Source organism: Dysidea avara, chromosome 8 (genome assembly GCF_963678975.1).
Source record: "Dysidea avara chromosome 8, odDysAvar1.4, whole genome shotgun sequence".
NCBI classification, from domain to species: Eukaryota; Metazoa; Porifera; class Demospongiae; order Dictyoceratida; family Dysideidae; genus Dysidea; species Dysidea avara.
Window position 1 is genome coordinate 33372314 of NC_089279.1, and position 22750 is coordinate 33395063.

Sequence of the window (22750 nt, forward strand, 5' to 3'; positions counted from 1 at the left end):
AGCTAATCTCTCTACAAGTTGATTTGAGTGTAGCTGATCTCTCTGCAGGTTGATTCATTTGTAGCCGATCTCTCTACAAGGTAATTTGTTTGTGGCTGAACTCTCTATAAGGTGATCGTTTGCAGCTGAACTCTCTACATGGTGATTTCTTTGTTGCTGAACTCTCTATAGGGTGTTTTGCTTGTAGCTGAACTCTCTACAGGGTGATTTGTTTCTAGTTTATCTCTCTACAGGGTGATTTTTTTGTAGCTGACCTCTCCTCAGGGTGATTTGTTTCTAGCTGATCTCTCTACAGGATGATTTTTTGTAGCTGACCTCTCTTCAGGGTGATTTGTTTCTAGCTGATTGCTCTACAGGTTGATTTGTTTGTAGATGAACTCTCTACAGGGTAATTTCTGAACTCCTTACTTTGTGTCTAGTTTGTAGCTGATCTCTCTACAGGGTGATTTGTTTGTAGCTGATCTCTATACAAGTTGATTTGTGTGTAGCTGATCTCTCTGCAGGGTGATTTGTTTGTAGTCGATCTCTCTACAAGGTAATTTGTTTGTAGCTGAGCTATCTATAATTATGGTGATTTGTATGTAGCTGATCTCTCTGCAGATTGATTTGTTTTAGCTGATCTCTCTACAAGCTGATTTGTTTGTAGCTGATCATTCTGCAGGTTGATTTGTTTCTAGATGATCTCTCTACAGGTTGATTTGTTTATAGCTGAGCTCTCTGCAAAGTGTTTTGTTTGTAGTTGATCTCTCTACAAGGTGATTTTTTGTAACTGACCTCTCTTCAGGGTGATTTGTTTCTAGCTGATATCTCTACAGGGTGATTTTTTGTAGCTGACCTCTCTTCAGGGTGATTTGTTTCTAACTGATCGCTCTACAGGTTGGTTTGTTTGTAGCTGAACTCTCTACAGGGTGATTTGCTTGTAGCTGAACTCCTTACATTGTGTGTAGTTTGTAGCTGATCTCTCTACAGGGTGATTTGTTTGTAGCTGATCTCTCTACAAGTTGAATTGTGTGTAGCTGATCTCTCTGCAGGTTGATTTGTTTGTAGCCGATCTCTCTACAAGGTAATTTGTTTGTAGCTGAACTGTCTATAAGGTGATTTGTTTGTAGCTGATCACTCTGCAGGTTGATTTGTTTTAGCTGAACTCTCTACAGGGTGATTTGTTTGTAGCTGAACTCGTCCTTACATTGTGTGTAGTTTGTAGCTGATCTCTCTACAGGGTGATTTGTTTGTAGCTGATCTCTCTACAAGTTGATTTGTGTGTAGCTGATCTCTCTGCAGGTTGATTTGTTTGTAGCCGATCTCTCTACAGGATAATTTGTTTGTAGCTGAACTCTCTATAAGGTGATTTGTTTGTAGCTGATCTCTCTGCAGGTTGATTTGTTTTAGCTGAACTCTCTACAGGGTGATTGCTTGTAGCTGAACTCCTTACATTGTGTCTAGTTTCTAGCTGATATCTCTACAGGGTGATTTTTTGTAGCTGAAGTTGAACTCTCTACAGGGTGATTTGTTTCTAGCTTATCTCTCTACAGGTAGATTTGTGTTGATTTGTTCATTGCTGATCACTCTAAAGGGTAATTTGTTTGTAGCTGAACTCTCTCCACAGTGACTTGTGTGTAGCTGAATTCTGTATAGCTGAATTCTCTAGAGAGTGACTTAATTGTAGCTGAATTCTCTACAGGGTGCATGACTTGTTTATAGCTGAACTTTCTTCAGTGTGACTTGTAATCTCTACAGTGATATATTTGCTTAACTCTCCACATGGTGACTGTCTTCTTGTTGAACTGTCTATAAGATTAACTGTTTGCAGCTGAACTCCCTACAGAATAACTTGTGATGTAATAAAATTCTATAATGGAGTAAATAAATTAGCCGAATGCTCTATTAGGGTGACTGTTCTATTAGAGTATCTCGATCTCGCATTTGCTACACGGAGTTGGCTTTCGAATCATAACTCAGTGGTTTGTAATCCGATTCTTCTGTACTACTGCAAGTACTTTCTATGAAGATTATTCCAGCTATACACCGATTTTCAGCTCATTGCTCTAAGCGGTTTGCCTAGTAGGCGTGAAACCTAATACTTTTTTATTCCTAAAAATCGATCGCGTAATTGTGACACAGGTTGGGTTTTGTGTCACATCTCCGTGGTCTTTTTCTCGATTCCTTTCAAACCACCAAAAGGCACTCCTACGATGGTTACTCCATCTACGTAGCAATTGTCAACTCATTCCATGAAGCGGTTTACCCTGTAGGCGTGACAACAAATCGATCTTGTTTTACGCGAATAATCGGTCATAACTCCTGAACCATTCATCGGATTTGTACCAAAGTTGATGCTAGGATTCGCCGTTGGACTCCCTTTCTGTGTGCCAAATTTCAAGGCGATCGGAGTACGCGTTTGCTTGTTGTAGCAATTTTTGCAAGTGTGCGAAAAGACGAAGAAGAAAAAAAAAACGAAAAAAAACTACGAAACTTTGGCCACTCGTATCTCGGAAATGGCTTGAGTGATTTCCTTCAAATTTGGAATGTAGACTCCCCTAGCTGGCGGGCAACTCTGCAGCAAATTTGGTTCCAATCGGACAAGGTATTACCGAGATACAAATGTGTGAAAATGACGTTTTCTTTCTTCCTGTCAATATACTCACGGGTGTGGCGCGCCGGCTTCTTGGGCCGCACGACACACTATCGTGTGTCTTGATGCCCTGTGGTTTGATTTCCATGGCAACAAAACAACATGAATTTTCTACGGAAATACTTGGCCTAGAAAGAATCATGGCTGCCTTAAAATATTTGCCATATTCAAATGGTACATTGTACTTATCATCTATTGTGGACTCTTGATATCATCAAGAGCTATTAATTATCAATAGTGAAAAACAACCGTGCAGCATAGTTTAGGTGTATGGGCAGGTGAAATTAGAGCATAACTTTAGATCAGAAATGGCTTTGACAAACAAAAATTAATTAATTTCTTAGACCAATTTAATACGTTTAACTTTGGTACCACGTTACCATTAACAATGTAAATAATGCCTCAGGGAGTTAAAGACAAAAATTTTCGATATAAAATGGTTGTAAAGGTCACCAAGTCATTGGCACTAAAGTGACTAAACCCAATAATAAGGGATTGAGTACAGTATCTGTATGTGCCAAGTTTGAACCTTTTCAATCAAAAAATTAAAATCACCAATAATATGTGAGCTATGCCGTTCTACTATTACTTTTAGAATTAATAATGTTGGTATAATTATATAGGGGCATGTGTATAACTTGCTAAGTACATAGATCTCACATAATCAACTATATTACAGTTGGTTTAATGCCACACTTACTCGATTTCAAGAATAAGGACTTAAACATTAATCATTTTCAAGCATCAAGTGCATGTTGGTCGATTTTTGAATAGTCCCTGAATGGATTTTGGAACTGAAGTAATAAACACTGCGGTGTTTAACCCAAGTAAATATGGTATATTTACAGTATTGTTGAAATGAACCTGTGAAAAATTTCACATAACACACATCCTATATACATCATGATAGCACAAATATGACATAGTATTGTAGGTCTTCTAAACATCAGTACATTGAATCTTGATGTTCCCATTATGATATTGTCCATCTTCAACCTTGATATCAACATCATGATGTTCACTGCCTGACTGTGGACTAAAGTCTTTTTCAGAAAAATTATTGCAATCAGGTTTATCTACTGACTGTGACTGATTTGTTCCATTGCTAGTTTTCTTTGAGGTTACTAAATTACAATGCACAATACAACTATGTGACATGTAGACTGTGTCCATATGTACCTTCTCTAATCACTTTCTTTGACATATATGGACTGCGACCCTAAAAATAACACATACTTTACTTCTGTGACCATAACGTAATTGTTCTTACAGTAAAAACAGTTGAAGTTGGTTCTTTGAAGCCAAATATTTTCTTGATCCTTGCTCTCACCTTTAAAATCAGTTTTTTTTGTCATTTAGCGCATCATGTACTTGTGACTGGATTTGCGAAAAGGGGTCTTTCACACACATCCAATTCTGGAAGACCGTAATTTAGTGTTCAAGAAACATATAAACCTCCATTCATTTAGCTATGTCAGTGCTCAATACTGACCAAATGTGAAGCCAATATCTTTTTCCAATCTGAAGTTATGAATCGTCAAAGTTGGTAATATGGTTGTCAGTGTAAGACCCATTTTCACAAATCCAGTCATTTTATGTTCACACCTTGTCATTTCTGATTACATGAAAACTGAGAAGAAATAGCCCCTATTAAATACACATGTGTAACATTTCCAGTAATGTGTTATAACATTACCTGTAAGGAATTCAGCACAGTAAATAACCAAGCAAATACACTAGTATTTTTATTTACTGCCAGCAAACCAAATACCCAAGTCAGTCCAAGTAGTGGTAACAGTACAACAGTTGCTTTAAGTAGTGACCTATAGAGTGTACAAAAGCAGTTAGTCAAAGAAAAATGCTCAATCTACAGTAAAGAGGAATATACCAAAAGAATTCCTCAAAACAATCAATCAATACTTCAAGCTAAGGAGACGGATTTGACATACATAACTCAGCTTCTACACACAAAAAAAATCAAACTTGTGTTTTTATCACAATTGGATGGCCTCATAAACTACCATATATACTATACTCTATGTCCTTTCTTCAGAAGTAACAAGTTTGTGACTTTTCTCAGATGCTATGAAACTCATTAGAGGTTTGGTACCATTCAAGGGCCATGGCTTTGTTGGAGTGGTGTTTAGCAGTAAGCCCAGGAGGGCTCCAATTAAGGGTCTTGCAGATTGAAAACTGGATCTTTGCCTTCAGTCATTTTTGGCTATCATGTGCAATATTACTACATGTACAAAAGTTGCTCAAAACAGGCATATTTTTGGAACCAGAAACTTATACACCAGTTAATAAACAGTCAAATACTTTCATTAGCGTAGCATTAGACATTACAATACAATGATCACTTGAGATCATCATATCTACTGACGATGTTTTGTTGTGAGTTGAAGCTGAATTTTGCCAAACCAGTTACAAATGTACATTTACATAACTAACTTTACAACAGCAATTCTTTTGGCTGTATCAGCTCTCATTTTCTGTGATTTGGTCTTGTATAACACATAAAACACCATGAACAGGATAACAGTGTTCACCTGAATACAAAGAAAGTAGACTCTGGTTAAACACACTCACACTCACACACACACACACACACACACACACACACACACACACACACACACACACACACACACACACACACACACACACACACACACACACACACACACACACACACACACAAGAGAGTATCGGCTCAATATACATACGTAACAGTTACCATTGCGAATAGTTGCATAACAATTAGTCCTAAATATGTAAGCATTGCAATACAATTTTTCTTAAATCTCAACTTCTGATCAGCAAACTTTTAATGTGATTGCTCTATATATTACAATAATGAGTGTTCTATTAGAGTATTTGAACAACATGAAAATTAATGTTTTTCTGTAATTTTGCAGAGTTATGGAGTATTCATTTGATGGTCTCCATAGATTCAGAAAACTGTGGCTTCACTGTTTTAGCCATTTACCAAGCCAATTTGGCAATTAAAACAGCATTAGCATTAGCTTGAGACAATTTCAATACATTAAATGTTTCATTCATTTAAATGACCAGTTTTGCTTTCTCATGCTTAAATTTGTTCTTACGGTAACAATCAGAAGCATAGGTCCTGCAAATGCCCAAATAGTTCCATCATCAGTGGATATCCAGCAACTAGAGAGAAGAGAAACTTGTTACATTGTGCTAAGCAGTACGTTGTTCCTTACAATTCATCAGTTCCATAGTGATCATGAGCTATTCCAACTGAAATAGCCACAATTGGTACAGGAATACCTTCAGAAATATAAACACTGCATGTTAATAATTCCTTGGTTGAGACAGGAACAGAAAGAGAAACAGTTGAAAATGGCTGATATATGTAATCACTTTATACAGGTTGAATTTTACATTACCATTCAGTCATTTGATAAAATGATTGAAATACTCTTACAGTGTACCATAATAATTATTTGATAAAATGATTGAAACACTCTTACAGTGTACCATAATATTTGAGCAGATAACAATTTGATGAAGAGAGTGGGCCAGCTAGTCACTACGTATATTAATTGACTCATGCACAATAATCATTCTTTTGAAAATGAAGATTGCAGCTAGAACCATTGCGTGTGTGTGTGTGTGTGTGTGTGTGTGTGTGTCTGTGCGTGTGTGGTGCATGCATGCTTGTGTATGCGTGTGTGTGGGTTACTTACCCCATCCGAAAATAAAATACAGCTTCTTTTTTGTGAAAGATCCCAAGTTAAACACTTTAACTAGAAATACATAAAGTAAGATTCCTTCACACAACATCCAACTGAATACTGCAGTAAATAAGTAGTGCAAGAGAGCAGCCACAACTGTACACACGACCTGTGGTCAAATGAATACAGCTAAACACCAACAATAACTTTTATTGCTTACTTTGTTGTAAGTGCCACCTTCAATTCCACCAATAAACACAAGCAAGGACAACAGGAGAGCAATTGCAAGATTGAGATGAATGAAATTATGAGTTCCTTTTAAGATTGTGTTCCTGTAGTTTGTATACATACCCAATATCATTGCAATAACTGTATGTATGTATACTTTAGCAAGCCATTAATACAAACTATATTTCACACCTGTATATTAGCAGTAAACATATAGCTATCACGGAGCAAACTATGGACACACTGCATCCAATGTATGACACTATTTTTAGAGCAGTTGCTTCCTCTTTGCTCTGTCACAAACAGCAAATAAAATACAATCATTATATAAAAAATTGTGTGCGCACCTGTTTGCTTGTTCCTCCACTTACGTCTACTAGTACAGCAAAGGAGGTCAAGTGAGTACTATTACAAGTAATGAAGGTATCATTTACATCAACAACCACTACATTGTTGGTATCCCATCCACCAGTGACACTGTGAGAGACATCACAATTCATTTTTAGGCATGTACATGCATGCAGGAATACGTACCCATTTTGTGTTAAAGTGAAATTCCAAAATACACATCTGAGAGTACTGACATTAGCTCCTGTAATGTTCTCCTGTGAATAAACAAATAAAGTGAGATGGCACATCTTATCAGTGTAACTTACAGCATTGTGTTGTAACATTAAAATAATTGGTTCATCAGAAGACATTGGCATGGTGGAATTTCCAACTTGACTGGAAATCACTGAACTAACTGGAACTCCTTTGTTTGGCATACTCCTAAATAATAAACAAATATATTTGGTTGTCCTGATACAAGGTGCATGTATTACACAATTCAAGAATACTATAATATAGTATGACTTACAAATTCCTTGGTAAATAGTCCTCTATATTGGTGTATTCAATATGAGCAATTGGAACCATTTTGTCACCTGATAAATAAAATATTATAGCCGTTTAGCAAATAATTAAGTTACCACATGTTTCTGATCTTTCTTTAATTACACTTGCTGGTATAATAATAGCAGCATCATTTTCCACACCAATGTAACTAACAGTTTCGAGGTTAGATGCATTTCTCTTCTCAACTGAAATAGCTAACAAAATAATAATACACCAAATAAGCTAGGTAAAAAACCACATACACACATCACAAGAAAAAAAATTATTTTTGTACCTAAATTTTTTTCTTTAAATTTCATACTGTTATTTCCAATGGTACTATTGATGTTACTAGCTAACAGTATGCCAAGTCTTTCCGTAATAACTATCAACTGTTGATTCTCTGTGTGGTTTATCTGCAATGATATACAATAATACAGCAGTGGTTATCATAAAAATTACTATATGCTTACTTCCATTAACTGTAGATAACCAGGTTTATTACTGGAGTGGAGCAAATTGCTGTGGAGACCTACTGAAGTCTGCATGTATACATGCATATTGAATAGTTATATAATATGATCAGTCACAGTTAAGCCCATTACTTACATTAATAAAACCATCCATATTTAATGTATCCGTGTTATTTTCAACAGCACTAAATGTGAAGTAATGAATGGTTGATATGGTGAACACATCATGCAACTCACTCTAAAATATTTCTATTTATAACATTAACAGATTTCAGATCAAGAGGGAATATAGAATATGATCCCGGCGTGACTAGTTTAGCCAATTCCATTTGTATTTTGTGTGCCATTCCAGGAAGTGCTTCATCACTAGAATTAACCAGTAGTGACGAGTTCTTATAGTGATAAAGATGATACTGGCCTTAGTTACATTATTAACTTGTACCTTTTCCAGTTCTTGATACACAACACTCCAACACTTCTTAACATTTGCTACTTCCCATTTACCTGATGAGTTGCATAGCCGTGATGCACAACCTGTGTAAAAAATTCATTACAAAAGTGAATCCTGGTAGCTACCCAATGAATTTTATACTTGGGCTTGGAATTTATGTAAATAAGGCCTCCAAAATTTTCCCCTCAAATATTTATACACACTTATCTGCTACATGTTATGTAGTCATGGAAACCTAGGTATATAAGTAATTTATTTGAATTTGTATAGTACCTGTTCCATTTGGACAGCATCTCATAACTGTTTTATTACGTATTGCACCCGGCCATTTAATTCCAAACTCCTTATCTGTTTCTGCCTGGCAGACAGGATCTGGAAGTACCATCTATACGTACATTAGACTTCAGGTACAAAATATAACTTACTTGCTGGATCAGATGAGAAGGTACAAGTGTCTTCAGACATATTCCCAGTATAGTCAATCATTCCATTATTAGGAGCAGTAAGTGATGGGCATGACACTGAGGATTGTAGACAGAAACTATACATATTTACCCAATAAATAATACATCTCAGATATGCAGTACTAGACAACAAGCCAGGTAATGATTCAGGGTTTGTGATGAGCCCTCTAGGGGGGCCTGGGGGCATACCTCCCCAGGAAAATTTTGAATTTTTAGTGTTTGTAAACCACATTCTGAAGCAAATTTAGCACTTTAAAAGAGTAAATTTTAAGATATTGCTTCATATATACACTGACTTTTATAACTTCCCTAGCTGTCACACTACCTTTCTACATGGTGTAAAGTCTAATTTCGTTTATACAGTTGATCAGGTTTTTACAGGCTTTGCCTTCTTACCTGTACCCTCAATAATAATAATAATAATAACCTACCTCTCAGCAGAGCTGGAAGAACCTCCACTACACTGGTCATCATGTGCTTCAATCATTAGATGCACGAATATACCGTGTTTTTCAGGTTTCTGGCGAAAATCAAAGCATTAACGTGATCAAACACGTGATCCGTGCTTCGAACTAGCAAGGCTTACATATCTTGCAGCATACTAGCAATACTTGAACGTGTACAATGATCAGAAAAAGGTGCGAATATTCACTTTAAATACCTTGCAAGTTCGAGATATTTGAATTACAGACCACGTGTTTGATCACGTTTATGCTTTGATTTTCGCAAGAAACTTGAAAAACACGGTAATAGAGGATAAACAAGTGGTAACATGAAGTTGGCTGCACATCCTTTTACTGCATTAAAGGTTAGAATGGTTGGTGTCTATAAATTAGTGTATGTCATGACGACGCAACTACTATACGGAGCTACCTTATTAGTGTGTAGCTATATTAGCTTAGCTAGGCATGTGCTCACATGACTGGCTAAGTTGGGCTGTGAAAATCTGCTACAGCAGTGGCCGTAGTGCTTCCACCGGCCCTGATTAACATAACTCCTGTTTGAAATGAAACACTTATCATCTGGTTACTCTGATTTTCATTCTTAATTTTAGACTTCATGTGCTTTTGTTTTCTTCTACAGTGTGTTAAAGATAATGGTGTAGAGTAACCTTCAGCTATGAAAAGTAGTTTAACTGTTAGAACTCTTGACATAACATGCAAGAGTTGTGGTTAGGTTGTAGATTTAAAATCCTTGTCTGGTGGCATGTTTTCTTCTTTTTTATTTATAAATTTTATATAGTTAGAATCCTGTGTTTTAAAGCCTAAACTAATTTAAATTACAACTTGTTATCATAGCTTGATAATTGTTGGCAAACAAGAAATGTAGTTGTTAATTACTAGAAACTTACACCTCCCTCATGACTGTTGATATGACCATGTATAGTCATGAGGCCATTATGCTCTTAAAGTTGAGCATTATGCTTTTGAGTGTATAGTGCTCAAAAATAAAATATTATGCTTTCGCAAAATTATGCCACCATCATTGGCCAATAATGACAGTTTATTGCTATATTCAGTGGCGTAGCCAGGAACAAAGTTTTATAGAGGTAAAGTTTATGCATTGACCAAATTGAGAGGATCTGACACAACTGATCCACAAACACTTTCAAGTTTGGTATTTGCAGGTTGACTGGTTGGATGGAAGAAACTGTTTCAGAAGACTCTGAGCATTTTTCTACATGTCATAAATAATGCTCAACCTTAGTTAATGCTACAGCTTAGTTAATGCTACAGTATACCATGCTTCGATTATGAAACTAGCTATTTCACTCAGCACAAAAAGCTGACTTATTTCGGAGATATTCTTAGAGGTCAGGCCATCCATGGACTGCAATGGAGGTCATACGTAGTCATGCACACTATACTTTATATTGATCTGTTGTGATATTTAAGTCGGAGATTATCTCTTTCATGTGATATTCAGCTGCATGTCAAGCTAGGAGTATGATGGAATGCTTCTTTGAGGAAAATTTTGAAAATAATTATATGCTTTGAAAAAAAGTTTTTAATTGTAGTGCTAATGCATCAGGGGTGGATCTAGGATTTATAAAAAGGAGGGGCTAACTGAAGGTACTAACCTCTTGGGTGGAGGTGTGTGAAGTACACCTCCCAGCATGCGAAGCATGCTGGAACTAGGGGGGTCTGGGGGCATGCCCCCCCCCCCAGGAAAAGTTTTGAAAAATATATGCTAAAATACTACAGTTTGGAGACATTTCCACATAAAATGCATATTTTTGCCTGTAGATATTTTATATACTGTATACTGCCTTCAGATTATAGGTACGGCTCTCTGCAGCATTTATTAATGGAAAGGTTTGTGTAGCTAGGTTCAGACAGCCAAGCACATGATGCACAACAATAGGTACATGTTAGAATAATAATGCTGAAACTGGAAAATTTTGAAATTTGAATGATACGAGATTGAATCTGAGAGCATTTTCAATGGAACTTGTGTACCTGAATTAAGTATTGCCATCCATAACAACTACACAAGTACATGAATCAAGCCTTTTAAACAGACTAAAGCATTTCATTGTATGTATAGGTACAGGTAGAATTGGAAAAATTCCATAACAGAACCATCCACTGAATGTTCTATTAGAGTAGTTAGGTGACTGCTCTACTAGAGTATCTCAATCTTATACAACTTCCATGCTGATTCTGGTCCTACCTTTAACATAAATCCACTGATAATACCTTGAAAATGTTTATAACGTGGATTTAGGAGTATTTGTATTATTAGTGATCATATAATTATGTTAAACTATAATTCATTATAATACTCAGCATATTGATCAAGTAAAGCAAAAATATGAAGGGGGGGCTTCAGCCCCCAAGCCCCCCCCCCCCCCTGGATCTGCCCCTGTGCATGATGTGATCAATTCAGTAGCTCAATGTAATGCCATGCAGTTGACTCATTGAAAAGTAATTTAAAGACAATCAGTATAAAAGTAAATGATTTAGACCAAGCAGTGTAATGAGAACAGTGGCTATAATCTGTACTGAATGCTCTATTAGAGTACATTAGGATGGCTGTTCTATTAGAGTATCTCGACCTTTTTGATACAAATTCAAGTAGCTGAAAAGTGGTTCAGCCAATGCCAGGCTTTGTCACCGTGGGCTCAGGCCCTGCTTAGTACTACAGCCACATGGATTCTATTATGTGTGGTACGGTAATGCTGTTTTAGTAAACGTTTGAGTAGAAAATTAGGGGTGCCACTGAAAACTCAGGCTGCTCAGCCTGAATTGTTAAGCATTTTTTACCGAGGCAGCTGACTCGGTTGCCTCAATGGTAGCTACGCCATTGTATATTAGTCCATTTACATTTTTGTTTCAGCTTCAAATAGTTTTAATTTACTAAATATGTGTTTCATTGCTACGTATGTGATAGAATTTTGGAAAACTGTCGATCTACACACAATACTACTTTTGTATTAAAACACACATAAAAACAATGGGTAAAAAATGCAAGTTCCAGATAACAATTTATGCAAGTTTTTATCACCTCACTGGTGGTGAATTAACACGCCTGTTCATAGGGAGTTAAAAAATCCTTGTTTCATCTCCATACATGAGAAGGGTTACTGAGTTACAGACATTTGTTTACATTGCGGTGACGAAAGAATTTACCGATGATTGTTCTTCAGTGAATCCGCCTTCCTTCTTGAACACAGACGCATACCTTGGGAAAACAAAAAAACTATACCTTGGTGGATTCACAAACTCATGGCGAACACAATGAGCCAAGAGTCAACTCTGTACACTGTTATATCAGTATGGTTTATGTAAGCACCTGTAGACTATTTTCTCGATGGCTTCTGTACATATCGATTTATTTGCTTGTATGGCTGTCTAGTGCTGTATTTCCCACACTGCTCAACTTATGAAGCTGAAACTTAGCCAGTTGATTCCTTTGTCCGTACAGACAGCAAAGAACAAATAAAATGAATTTGAAAAATGTGTGGATGTCGATGGTTTTCTAAACTTAGGCCATATATGTGACTGGTGCATTGGAGTAGTACAACTGTGCCAGAGACTGATCTATTAGAATTTCTGACTGCTCTATTAGAGTATCTCTATCTTTTAAAATGGAACTGTGATGTTAAATAATTGTTTCAAAAGCCAACATAGTTCTCCATTCCCACATTTACCTGCACCTATCATTTCTGAAACTGCACCAGCATAATTGGTGCATCCATACCATGCATTGCCAATGTTACTGGCAAGTAATTGTTGTCACTTGTATTACTTCAGAGTGTGGTCTCTATATAGCACAAGAGCGTGGCACTAGGCAATTTAGAGACCACATCTTCAGCAAAGTTCAGATTCATACGTTATACAGAACAAGCAAGCATGGTTGAGGAAATTGTGTGCGTGTGTGTGTGTGTGTGTGTGTGTGCGTGTGCATGTGTGTGTGTGTGTGTATTTGTGCATATTAGTGAGTGTGTGTGTGCATCCATGCAATGCATGTACGTACGTACATACGTATAGAAATATGAGTTGAAAAGTGTTTGGAAGATAGAAACTTATTGTAGGTTATTAGCATCCCCAATAGAAATACACAGTAATCAAAATGAATTTAGGTCAGCCTTGTTGGGAAAAGGCCAATGGGTGACTCATTTTCTGCATTGAGTGCTTGTATAAAAGTTACTACCTTTCGTGCACATGGCCTCGGTTCCACTCCAGATTTTATCACTCCGACAAGTTCTATTCTCACTACCATTTAGCTCATAACCTTGGTCACATGAGAAGGTACAAGTGTCTTCAAACATATTCCCAGTACAATCAATCATTCCATTATTAGGTGCAGTAGCAAGTTGCTGACAGGACACTACAAAATTACAGTTATCAATTACATAAGTAAGCCATTGTGTAGTACATTTACTTGATTAAATGCTGCACCTCAAATAGGCACTGCATTTAAGTAATAGTTGTACTGTGTCAATGCTGCAACTAATAGTTGAATCTTTGTAGATGTGAGATTTAAGAAGGTAGCTACTTACCCTTGGGTTTAATGGTAGACTATCTCTTAGTAATATTTCAATAAGAAAAAAAAGGCAATGGTCATTCTACATTGTGCAATATGTTTCATCTGCTTTCCCTCGTTTTATGACATAGTGCAATGAAATATATAAATACATACTGAATAGTAGCTACACTTTAAAGCTGCATATACTTATGTAAGACTCCTCCTTGAGCAGAAGCTGCCATAGAATAAAAGCCACACAAAACCTTGACATTAAGCTAATACTAGCTGTGGCATTTAACCAAGTAAATAGTAAAATTATACAAACATAAGTTAGTACAGTGTAATACAGGGGAAACCTTTGTGTTAAGGATACTTTGGGACCAACCAGTAGTGTATTGATTTTCCACATCACATTACATGTTAAAGGATACTTTGGGACCATGTATTCATATTATGCTAAAATGTCCTGATTAACAGGTTCCAGTATAAACAAGTGATACACACACACTTACCAGGTGTACACATCACATCAGTACCATTCCAGGTTGTGTTACTTTGACAGGTCCGAGTTTCATTACCACTTAACTCATAACCTTGATCACATGAGAAGGTACAAGTGTCTTCAAACATATTCCCAGTACAGTCAATCATTCCATTATTAGGAGCAGTAAGCGATGGACATGACACTGAGGATTGTAAACAGTAAACTATGTTAACCTACTGTTGTAATTTAATTAGGTGATTTTAGAATTATTATTGTATTTAAATAAATTCAGTTGCTTTGTTGTAATTATTGAACTTGTACCTTGATGATTCGACTCTTAACAAAATATGGTGTCAGAAGTGTCCTTTCACGCCTAATGTGAGTTTGAACTGTGTTCCTATTGTGATATTTTAGTTTCATGATATCGCCATGAATAACCATCGCTTTACCAACTGTGCACATGACCAAGAGTTTAGCAAAACCTCCCGAACCTCTTAACCTTGAGGACAGAAGTAGGCGGGGAGACAACTGGAACCAATTCAAGCGGGACTGGTTGTATTACGAGACTGCAGCCAAAATCGACAAGGAAGACGGCTCTGTAAGAGTAGCGCAACTCCTGAATGTAATCATAAAGGATGGCCAGGACATGTTTGACACATTTTCCCTATCAGAAACAGACTGGAAAGATATTGCAAAGGTCCTTTAAGAGTTTGAAACAAGGTGCACACCGGTAACAAAAGTGATTTACAAGAGGTACATCTTTAACAAAAGAGCCCAAGAACCTGGAAAGTCCTTAGATCACTACTTGACGGCAATTATCAAACAAGCTGACTGGTGTCAGTATGGAGGACTGACAGAGGAGCTGATCAGAGACAGACTTGTTAGTGGGATCCTGAATGATCAAGTTCGTGAAACTCTCCTCAGCAAGACCGACATCACCTTAGACAAAGCCACCAAACTATTAAAGACAAGTGAAGTCACACACTTCCAAGCTCAGGACATGGCAGTCCCCGGAGACAGGAAAACCAGAGAAGGGGAAAATACAGCTGGCAGGTAACTCTGACAGTTCACAGAAGCTGTGTCATTATTGTGGCAGAAGGCATGCATTCAGAAAAGAAGCCTGCCCTGCTTTTGACAAACAATGCCTTATTTGCAGAAAAAGGTCATTTTGCTAGGAAATGTTGTTCATCAAAAGCTCATTACGTTGAAGATAAGAACAGTGGTGACGAGAAAGTCTTTTCATTCACGCAGTTATATCCCCCACTAGCCAGTCAGCTCTCGTAACCTGTACAATCAATGACAGTCGTAAAGTAAGCTTTGAGATAGACACGGGGGCCTCCTGTAACATCTTGCCCCTTGCTGACTATATCAAGGCCACAGGAGACAAGAAATGTACACAGATCAGCCCAACCAAAACCTGCCTCACTATGCACAATAACTCCAAGGCAACACCAATGGGCAAAGTCATGCTTCAAGTAGAACGAAGTTGTCAGATACATTGTTTGTATTTTTTTGTTATGAGGTCCTCTGTGATGCCAATCCTAGGAAAAGGGATCTCCATAGAGATGAAGCTTGTTCAGATCCTGGACTGTGACAACATTCACTTTGTCACAGCAGACACACCAGGCTCACCAACTACCCTGAGTGATCCCATACTGTGTCAGTATAGTACTCCAATGTGTTCAGTGGCCTTGGCAAACTCCCTGGAGAATACACAATCCAAATGTACTCAGATAAAGTGCCTGTGGTCAATCCACCTTGCTGGCTGCCGGTTTCCTTAAGAGGGATAATAGTCAAAGCTGAATTAGATACAATGGTAGCCAAGCAGATCTGACGGAACCCACTCCATGGGTGTCGAGCATTGTGGTGGCACAAAAAGAAAGATGGTAAGGTACGCATATACTTAGATCCACAGCACCTCAATAAGGTAATTATGCGGAGCCACTACCCCCTCCCCACCATTGAAGAAGTTACAACCTGTCTGGCCAATGCCAAGGTATTCAGTGTCCTTGATGCCAAAACAGGATCATGGAAGGTGCAGCTGACAGAACAATCCAGTTATTAGACAACGTTTAATAGTCCTATTGGAAGATATCAATGGAGGAGGATGCCCTTTGGCATTAGCAGTGCACCGGAAGTCTGGCAGCAGAAGATGAATGAGGTAGTTGAAGGCCTGAGTGGTGTCGAGTTTATAGCTGATGATTTCCTGATTTGTGGGTATGGCGCCTCTAAGGAGGAGGCCACAGCAAACCATGATTCCAATTTGCATTCATTTCTTGACCGAGCAACAGAGAGGGGCCTCAAGCTAAATCCTGAGTATGTTAAACCCCGACTAAGTTCAGTTCCCTTCATTGACCACTTACTAACAGACAATGGACTGGCTCCAGACCCTCGGTATCGGCTGTTATCAGCATTCCTAAACCCACCAATGTCTAATCACTACAACAGCTTCTGGACATGACACAATACCTATCATAATTTTTATCTCAGTTATCAGTAGTTATGAGCTGTTATGCTAGCTCAACCACAAGGATGCCAACTGTCCCGAGCACAACACTGCCATTGCTACGGTGAAGTAACTGATCACCAATGTCCCTGCCCTCCAGTATTTTGATCCGAAACTGCCACTCACCCTTTACTGTGATGCCTCAGAGGGTGGACTAGGATATGTTCTATTACAACAGAGCCAACCCATAGCATTTGGAGCATGAGGTCTCACACAGACAGAAAGGAACTATGCTCAAATAGAAAAGGAGATGCTGGCCATTGTCTGTGGCTGAGAGAAGTTTGACCAGTTTGTCCATGGGTGGAAACAGTTGAAACGGACCATAAGCCACTGGTGAGCATAGCTCTGAAGCCAGTTCACAATTCACCAAAGAGACTACAATGGATTCTCCTTCAGCTGCAAAGGTATGACTTGAATGTTACGTATAAGAGAGGATCAGAAATGTATTTAGCTGATGCTCTTTCTAGGGCCTACCCTACCTAGTCAGTGTCGGTGTCGTCACCCCAGTCTGAATTCTGTCACTCAGTGGAAGTAGTGGATCTTACCGAACACCTCCCAATATCTTCGAGACGCCTCAAACAAATTCAAGAGACTACAAACAAGGACTCCACCCTGCAAATTCTCAAGCAAAATATCCTTTCAGGCTGGCCAAATGACTAGACCCAAGTACCATTGGAGATAAGACCATATGTAAAGTGTCATGATGAGCTCTCCATCCAGGAATATAATTATACTGTATAAAGGCAGCAGAGGAAAGAATTGATACAAATGGTGCACGAGAGTCATCTCAGTGTGGAATCCTGCCTGTGAAGAGCAAGAGATGTTCTCTACTGGCCACTGTTGAACTCGGAAATCAAAGACTACGTGAGCAACTGCTCCATCTGCAACACACTACTGCCATCTCAAACCCAAGAACCACTTACTGTACATGAGATTCTTGAGAGGCTATGGAGCTAAGTTGCCACTGACTTGTTCTCATTCAATGGTGACAGTGTTGTGGTGACCGTCGATTATTTCTCTAACTACATTGAGATGGAGAAGTTAGGAAGCCAAACCTCACCAGCCATGATCAAAGCCCTCCAAGCAACATTTGCTCGTCACGGCATACCCGACACAGTGGTATCAGATAATGGCCCCGCCTATGCCTCTGAGGAATTCAGCAAATTTGCGGGAATTCAACCATGTTACAACCTCCCCACACTACCCGCAATCCAATGGCAAGGCTGAGAGTGTGGTAAAACGTGCAAAACTCTGCTGAAGAAAGCTAAGCTCACCAAGTCAGTTATCAACCTTGCACTGTTAAATTATCACAACACTCCAACGGAACCAACCAATTTTTCTGTAGCCCAACGCCTATTTGGTAGGCATACACAGACACTCCTGCCTTCATCTACCACACTGCTCAAGCCTGAAATCCCTCAACAAGTTCCAGCTAAAATTAAAGCAGGTCAACGGAAGCAAGCCAAGCACTATAACAAGACATCTAAACCGCTTCCTCCCTTGAACAGTGGTGATCTGGTGCATGTGAGGTTACCTGGCAGTACTACATGGAGTTTAGGAGTGTGCAAGAATCAGGTGGCACCAAGATCGTACTTGGCACAGTGTAAGGGCACAATATGCCGGTGCAATCGCTGACATATAAGGAAGGCAAATACCAGCACAGCACGGGACCAATATGATGTTCAAAGCACTACATAGAACAGACTGAAACCTGACTGATTGAACTGAACTCAATCTTATAATGGGAAAGGTGTTGTAATGTAATTATGTGATTTTAGAATTACTATTGTATTTAGATAAATTCAGTTGATTTGTTGTAATTATTGAACTTGTACCTTGTGATTGTTGATGATTTGAATCTTAACAAAACAACTACTACTATATATGATTGAGTAGAATATCACAAACATATTGATCCTATGTGGTTGAATGAAAATATTTCTAGCAAGTGAAGTACTACTAACTAAATTCCAAGATTGTGAATCCATTGGTTGAGAACAGCTAGGAGCGCATCGAATCCTATGGACAAGGGAGCATGTAACTCCACAAACAGCGAAATTCAAATATGGCTGCTGTGTACTATAATAAGTAACTTTTAAAATTTCCTAATTAGGATATTATGCAGAGGCGCATGCTCATGTACATCACATTCCTAGAAATTACTCCACTTGACTATTCTAAGCTCTACCTTCGACTTGACGATCTTCCTATCAAAGCAGCTTTACACTAAGATGCCTTTCTGTTCATTTTTGTCCATCTACAATACAATCTATTTTAATGCTTATTTAGCACATATTTACATGATTCATGCTCTAAATAATGCACCGGTTAAATGCCGTGGTGCTTATTACCTTAGTTCAAAAAACTGACAGCAACTATTGAAGCTCAACCACTACTTGATGCTTGAAAATGTTGTTTAAGCTCTTATTTCAAAATTGACCGTGGCACCACTCAAGTACAGCTACTATTAAAGGTATGATTTTTAACTAAGGAAATACAGTATTCATCATTTGGCTTTGTTGTGTTCAAACTTCTGTACACACTGCTGTTAGTACATTGAAGACTGAGAACTGTTGAGCTACATTCAGTCATACAAATCACAGCTCAAATGTATCTGCTTTGTGTGCATGGTTAGGTTGTGTGTGTGTGTTTTTACATCTTTGTATTTTAAAGTTTGCTAGTGGTGTATCTATGTACACTGTACTATACATGCATTCAGGTTGCAAATGTTTCTTCATTATAGTAACAGATTGTACTTGACTAAATTTGCTGCCATGAAGTAGAAGTGAGGCATTAATATATATTATGTGACTGTAGACAAACACACACACACACACATACCTGGTGTACACATCACATCAGTACCATTCCATGTTGTGTTACTTTGACAGGTCCGAGTTTCACTACCACTTAACTCATAACCTTGACCACATGAGAAAGTACAAGTGTCTTCAAACATATTCCCAGTACAGTCAATCATTCCATTATTAGGAGCAGTAAGTGATGGACATGACACTGAGGATTATAAACAGAAAACTATTTTTACCTCATTATCCACACTTCATTATAAGAGTGTATGTAAATACAGTACCAAAGCCTTTGTGTATGCTTTACGTATAGTTATAGGTTGCTTTACTGCATAAGGACTCTTAGAAGATTCATACATTAAATTATCCTTACTTACACACATCCTTTATTATACTCTATAGAACTTCGCGTGGGTGAGATCTTTTTAAATTTCATAAAGTACACTCTCAGCTGGCCAACAGTGCTTCATGACCACAAAGAGTGCTTTATTGCACCACAAAGAGTGCTTTATTCGTTCAGCACAGCTGCCTACATGCCGTAGTGCAGGCTAATAGCCTGTGGGACTCATGCCAGTACGACTAATCACCCATGCCAGTGAAGGCTGATAGCCTCGCCGTGCTGAGTGATCAATCACCCCAGCCAATACGAATTCTACCACTGGATTGCTTTTATAGACATACCTAAATGCTTCGATGATGGGTGGGAGAAGGTAACGTTGCTGTTACGTTTGTTAATGTAAATGGACAAGTCCTGGAGATATCACAGAAATATTTCCCCATGTGACGTGCAATAGAGTCGATTGTGGGTTGCGAGAAAAACCTGCCAAAATACGTGATGAACGTATTCCATGCCAAACTATGGTGAACTACGCGTGAGTTACTTTGTTAAACTAGTTTGTGTGCATTCATGCTGCTAATAGTTTGTGCAACACGTGTTAATTATGAGTCTTAGTGTATGGTGAAGCTACACGACTAGAAAGTTCCATAAATCATTTAAAGCATAGCCTTGCTCGTGCTATATGAAAAATAAAGCACTCAGCTTTGCCTCGTGCTTTATTAGCATCTCGGCCGCACACTTCATGCTTTATTTTTCATATAGCACTCACATCTATGCTTTAACATATACAAATTCAACATCGTCACGAGTTGTGCATTTGACATAAGAAGTATTAAAATATTAAGACATTTTTTATCACTAAATAAAGATTGAGACACTCTAATAGAGAAACTACATAAATAAAGTTCTTTGAGTGTAAGTGTGTCAGTGTGTGTGTGTGTGTGCGTCTGTATTTGTGTGTGTGTCAGTGAGTGTGCGCGTGCATGTATGCATCCATGCGATGCATGCATGTACGTATGTGTGTATATATGTATGTATGTGTATGTGTGTATGTATGTATGTATGTATGCATGTATGTATGTATATGTACGTATGTACGTATGCATGTATGTATGTATCCACCCCAAAAACACCTTCGCTGTAAAAAAGGCGCGCCCAAGAAACTACAAGTACCTGGAACCCAATGTAAAAAACATAAAGAAAAAACAGCTTAGCTGAAGTGAAAAGTAACTGGTAACTTAAAGAGCTGATATCTGAAGCGGCCAAGAATACCATTACTAAAGTTTAATCCATGCAAGAACACCTTGGCTATAAAACAGGTGTATACATGAAAGTAACTGGCAACTGAAACGGCTGATATCTGAAGCGGCCAAGAATGAAAGGTCATATACAACTAATTCAAAAATTTAACACTGAACCTTTATAATTCAGCTGTGTTCTATATTCACTCTTGCTGCATCGTAAAGTAATTTCTTTTAACTCTAATTGGCTGGTAATTTGGCCGCCTTTTTTGCTCTATTATACTGACTATTAAAAAAGGCGGCCAAATTACCAGCCAATTAGAGTTAAAAGAAATTACTTTACGATGCAGCAAGAGTGAATATAGAACACAGCTGAATTATAAAGGTTCAGTGTTAAATTTTTGAATTAGTTGTATATGACCTTTCATTCTTGGCCGCTTCAGATATCAGCCATTTCAGTTTCCAGTTACTTTCATGCATACACCTGTTTTATAGCCAAGGTGTTCTTGCATGGATTAAACTTTAGTAATGGTATTCTTGGCCGCTTCAGATATCAGCTCTTTAAGTTACCAGTTACTTTTCACTTCAGCTAAGCTGTTTTTTCTTTGTTTTTTACATTGGGTTCCAGGTACTTGTAGTTTCTTGGGCGCGCCTTTTTTACAGCGAAGGTGTTTTTGGGGTGGATATCACTCATTTTTGTCAGTGATAGACTCTACATTTGGTTTAAAAGGTAATTTTTTTGGAAATGAGCAATTAACATTAATGCAGAATATTATCTTGGAGAGTCAGTAAAATCCATACATAATAATGATTGTTTCATAACACCGTAAATTCGGAAGTATGAATTTACGGTGTAGTATGACTGTTCTATTAGAGTAAATTTATTTTTACTGCCTGCACGTGATGAATATATCTCATATCTGTGCATGTTAAATGCTTCAGACACCTAATTAAACTTGCAAGTGCCTAATTAGTTCACAGTTGCTACACAGCTATAAATACATTTGTAATTGTTATCATCATAATCATTTATCATGTTATAACCATTTTTTAATATTTTGGTCACAACTTCAGGATTAGAGCAGCAGAGAAAGGAATAGAGGACTCAACCATCAAGACTTGTATATGGGAGATGGAACAGTATTGCGATGGACAATGCCAGTACTAACCCCTCAAGGGTGTTGCAGTACAGTATAGATGCAAGACCAGAGCCTCGATCGTCACCTTTTGACTGTGGTCACAACTTCAGGATTGGAGTAGCAGAGAAAGGAATGGAGGACTCAATCATCAAGACTCGGGGAGATGGAATAGTATTGCCATGGACAATGCCAGCACTAACCCCTCAAGGATGTCACAGTGCAGTATCGATACAACCACTCCAACCAGTGTATAAGACCAGAGCTCGATCATCACCTTTTGACTGAAATTTTTATACTTGATGAAGCAATTAAAACAAAAAATTTGTAGTACTTATACTTTCCTGAGGGAGCATGCCCCCAGAGTCCCAGACTCCCTTGCCTGTTCAGCAGAATAATAGGATTGAGCCTTACTACCACTTTCACCTTTATTCTTGGCCTGA

The 22750-nt window shown here is 38.0% G+C and overlaps 2 protein-coding genes across 9 annotated transcripts in view; one reads left to right on the plus strand and one right to left on the minus strand.

The window, feature by feature from the left end:
- Positions 1-22750, plus strand: part of LOC136265214 (uncharacterized) — a 272681-nt gene that overhangs the window by 247310 nt on the left and 2621 nt on the right. The gene's annotated exons all lie outside the window — the stretch shown is intronic.
- Positions 3474-22750, minus strand: part of LOC136265204 (adhesion G protein-coupled receptor E2-like) — a 38937-nt gene continuing 19660 nt past the window's right edge. For 2 of the 3 annotated variants that reach the window (XM_066060051.1, XM_066060050.1), the window contains exons 10-35: positions 19628-19801; positions 14309-14482; positions 13482-13658; positions 8787-8882; positions 8635-8733; positions 8353-8444; positions 8148-8302; positions 8047-8095; positions 7911-7979; positions 7733-7853; positions 7533-7652; positions 7421-7487; positions 7218-7332; positions 7096-7166; positions 6909-7038; positions 6754-6854; positions 6554-6665; positions 6346-6502; positions 5860-5926; positions 5740-5806; positions 5084-5181; positions 4329-4455; positions 4238-4279; positions 3903-3962; positions 3812-3851; positions 3474-3756 (exon numbers count right to left, since the gene is read on the minus strand). In XM_066060051.1, the coding sequence (XP_065916123.1) occupies positions 3572-3756; positions 3812-3851; positions 3903-3962; positions 4238-4279; positions 4329-4455; positions 5084-5181; positions 5740-5806; positions 5860-5926; positions 6346-6502; positions 6554-6665; positions 6754-6854; positions 6909-7038; positions 7096-7166; positions 7218-7332; positions 7421-7487; positions 7533-7652; positions 7733-7853; positions 7911-7979; positions 8047-8095; positions 8148-8302; positions 8353-8444; positions 8635-8733; positions 8787-8882; positions 13482-13658; positions 14309-14482; positions 19628-19801 (2765 nt within the window). In that variant the 3' untranslated portion in view covers positions 3474-3571. The remainder of the gene's footprint in view (positions 3757-3811; positions 3852-3902; positions 3963-4237; positions 4280-4328; positions 4456-5083; positions 5182-5739; positions 5807-5859; positions 5927-6345; positions 6503-6553; positions 6666-6753; positions 6855-6908; positions 7039-7095; positions 7167-7217; positions 7333-7420; positions 7488-7532; positions 7653-7732; positions 7854-7910; positions 7980-8046; positions 8096-8147; positions 8303-8352; positions 8445-8634; positions 8734-8786; positions 8883-13481; positions 13659-14308; positions 14483-19627; positions 19802-22750) is intronic. The other variant, XM_066060052.1, reaches the window with a different exon arrangement.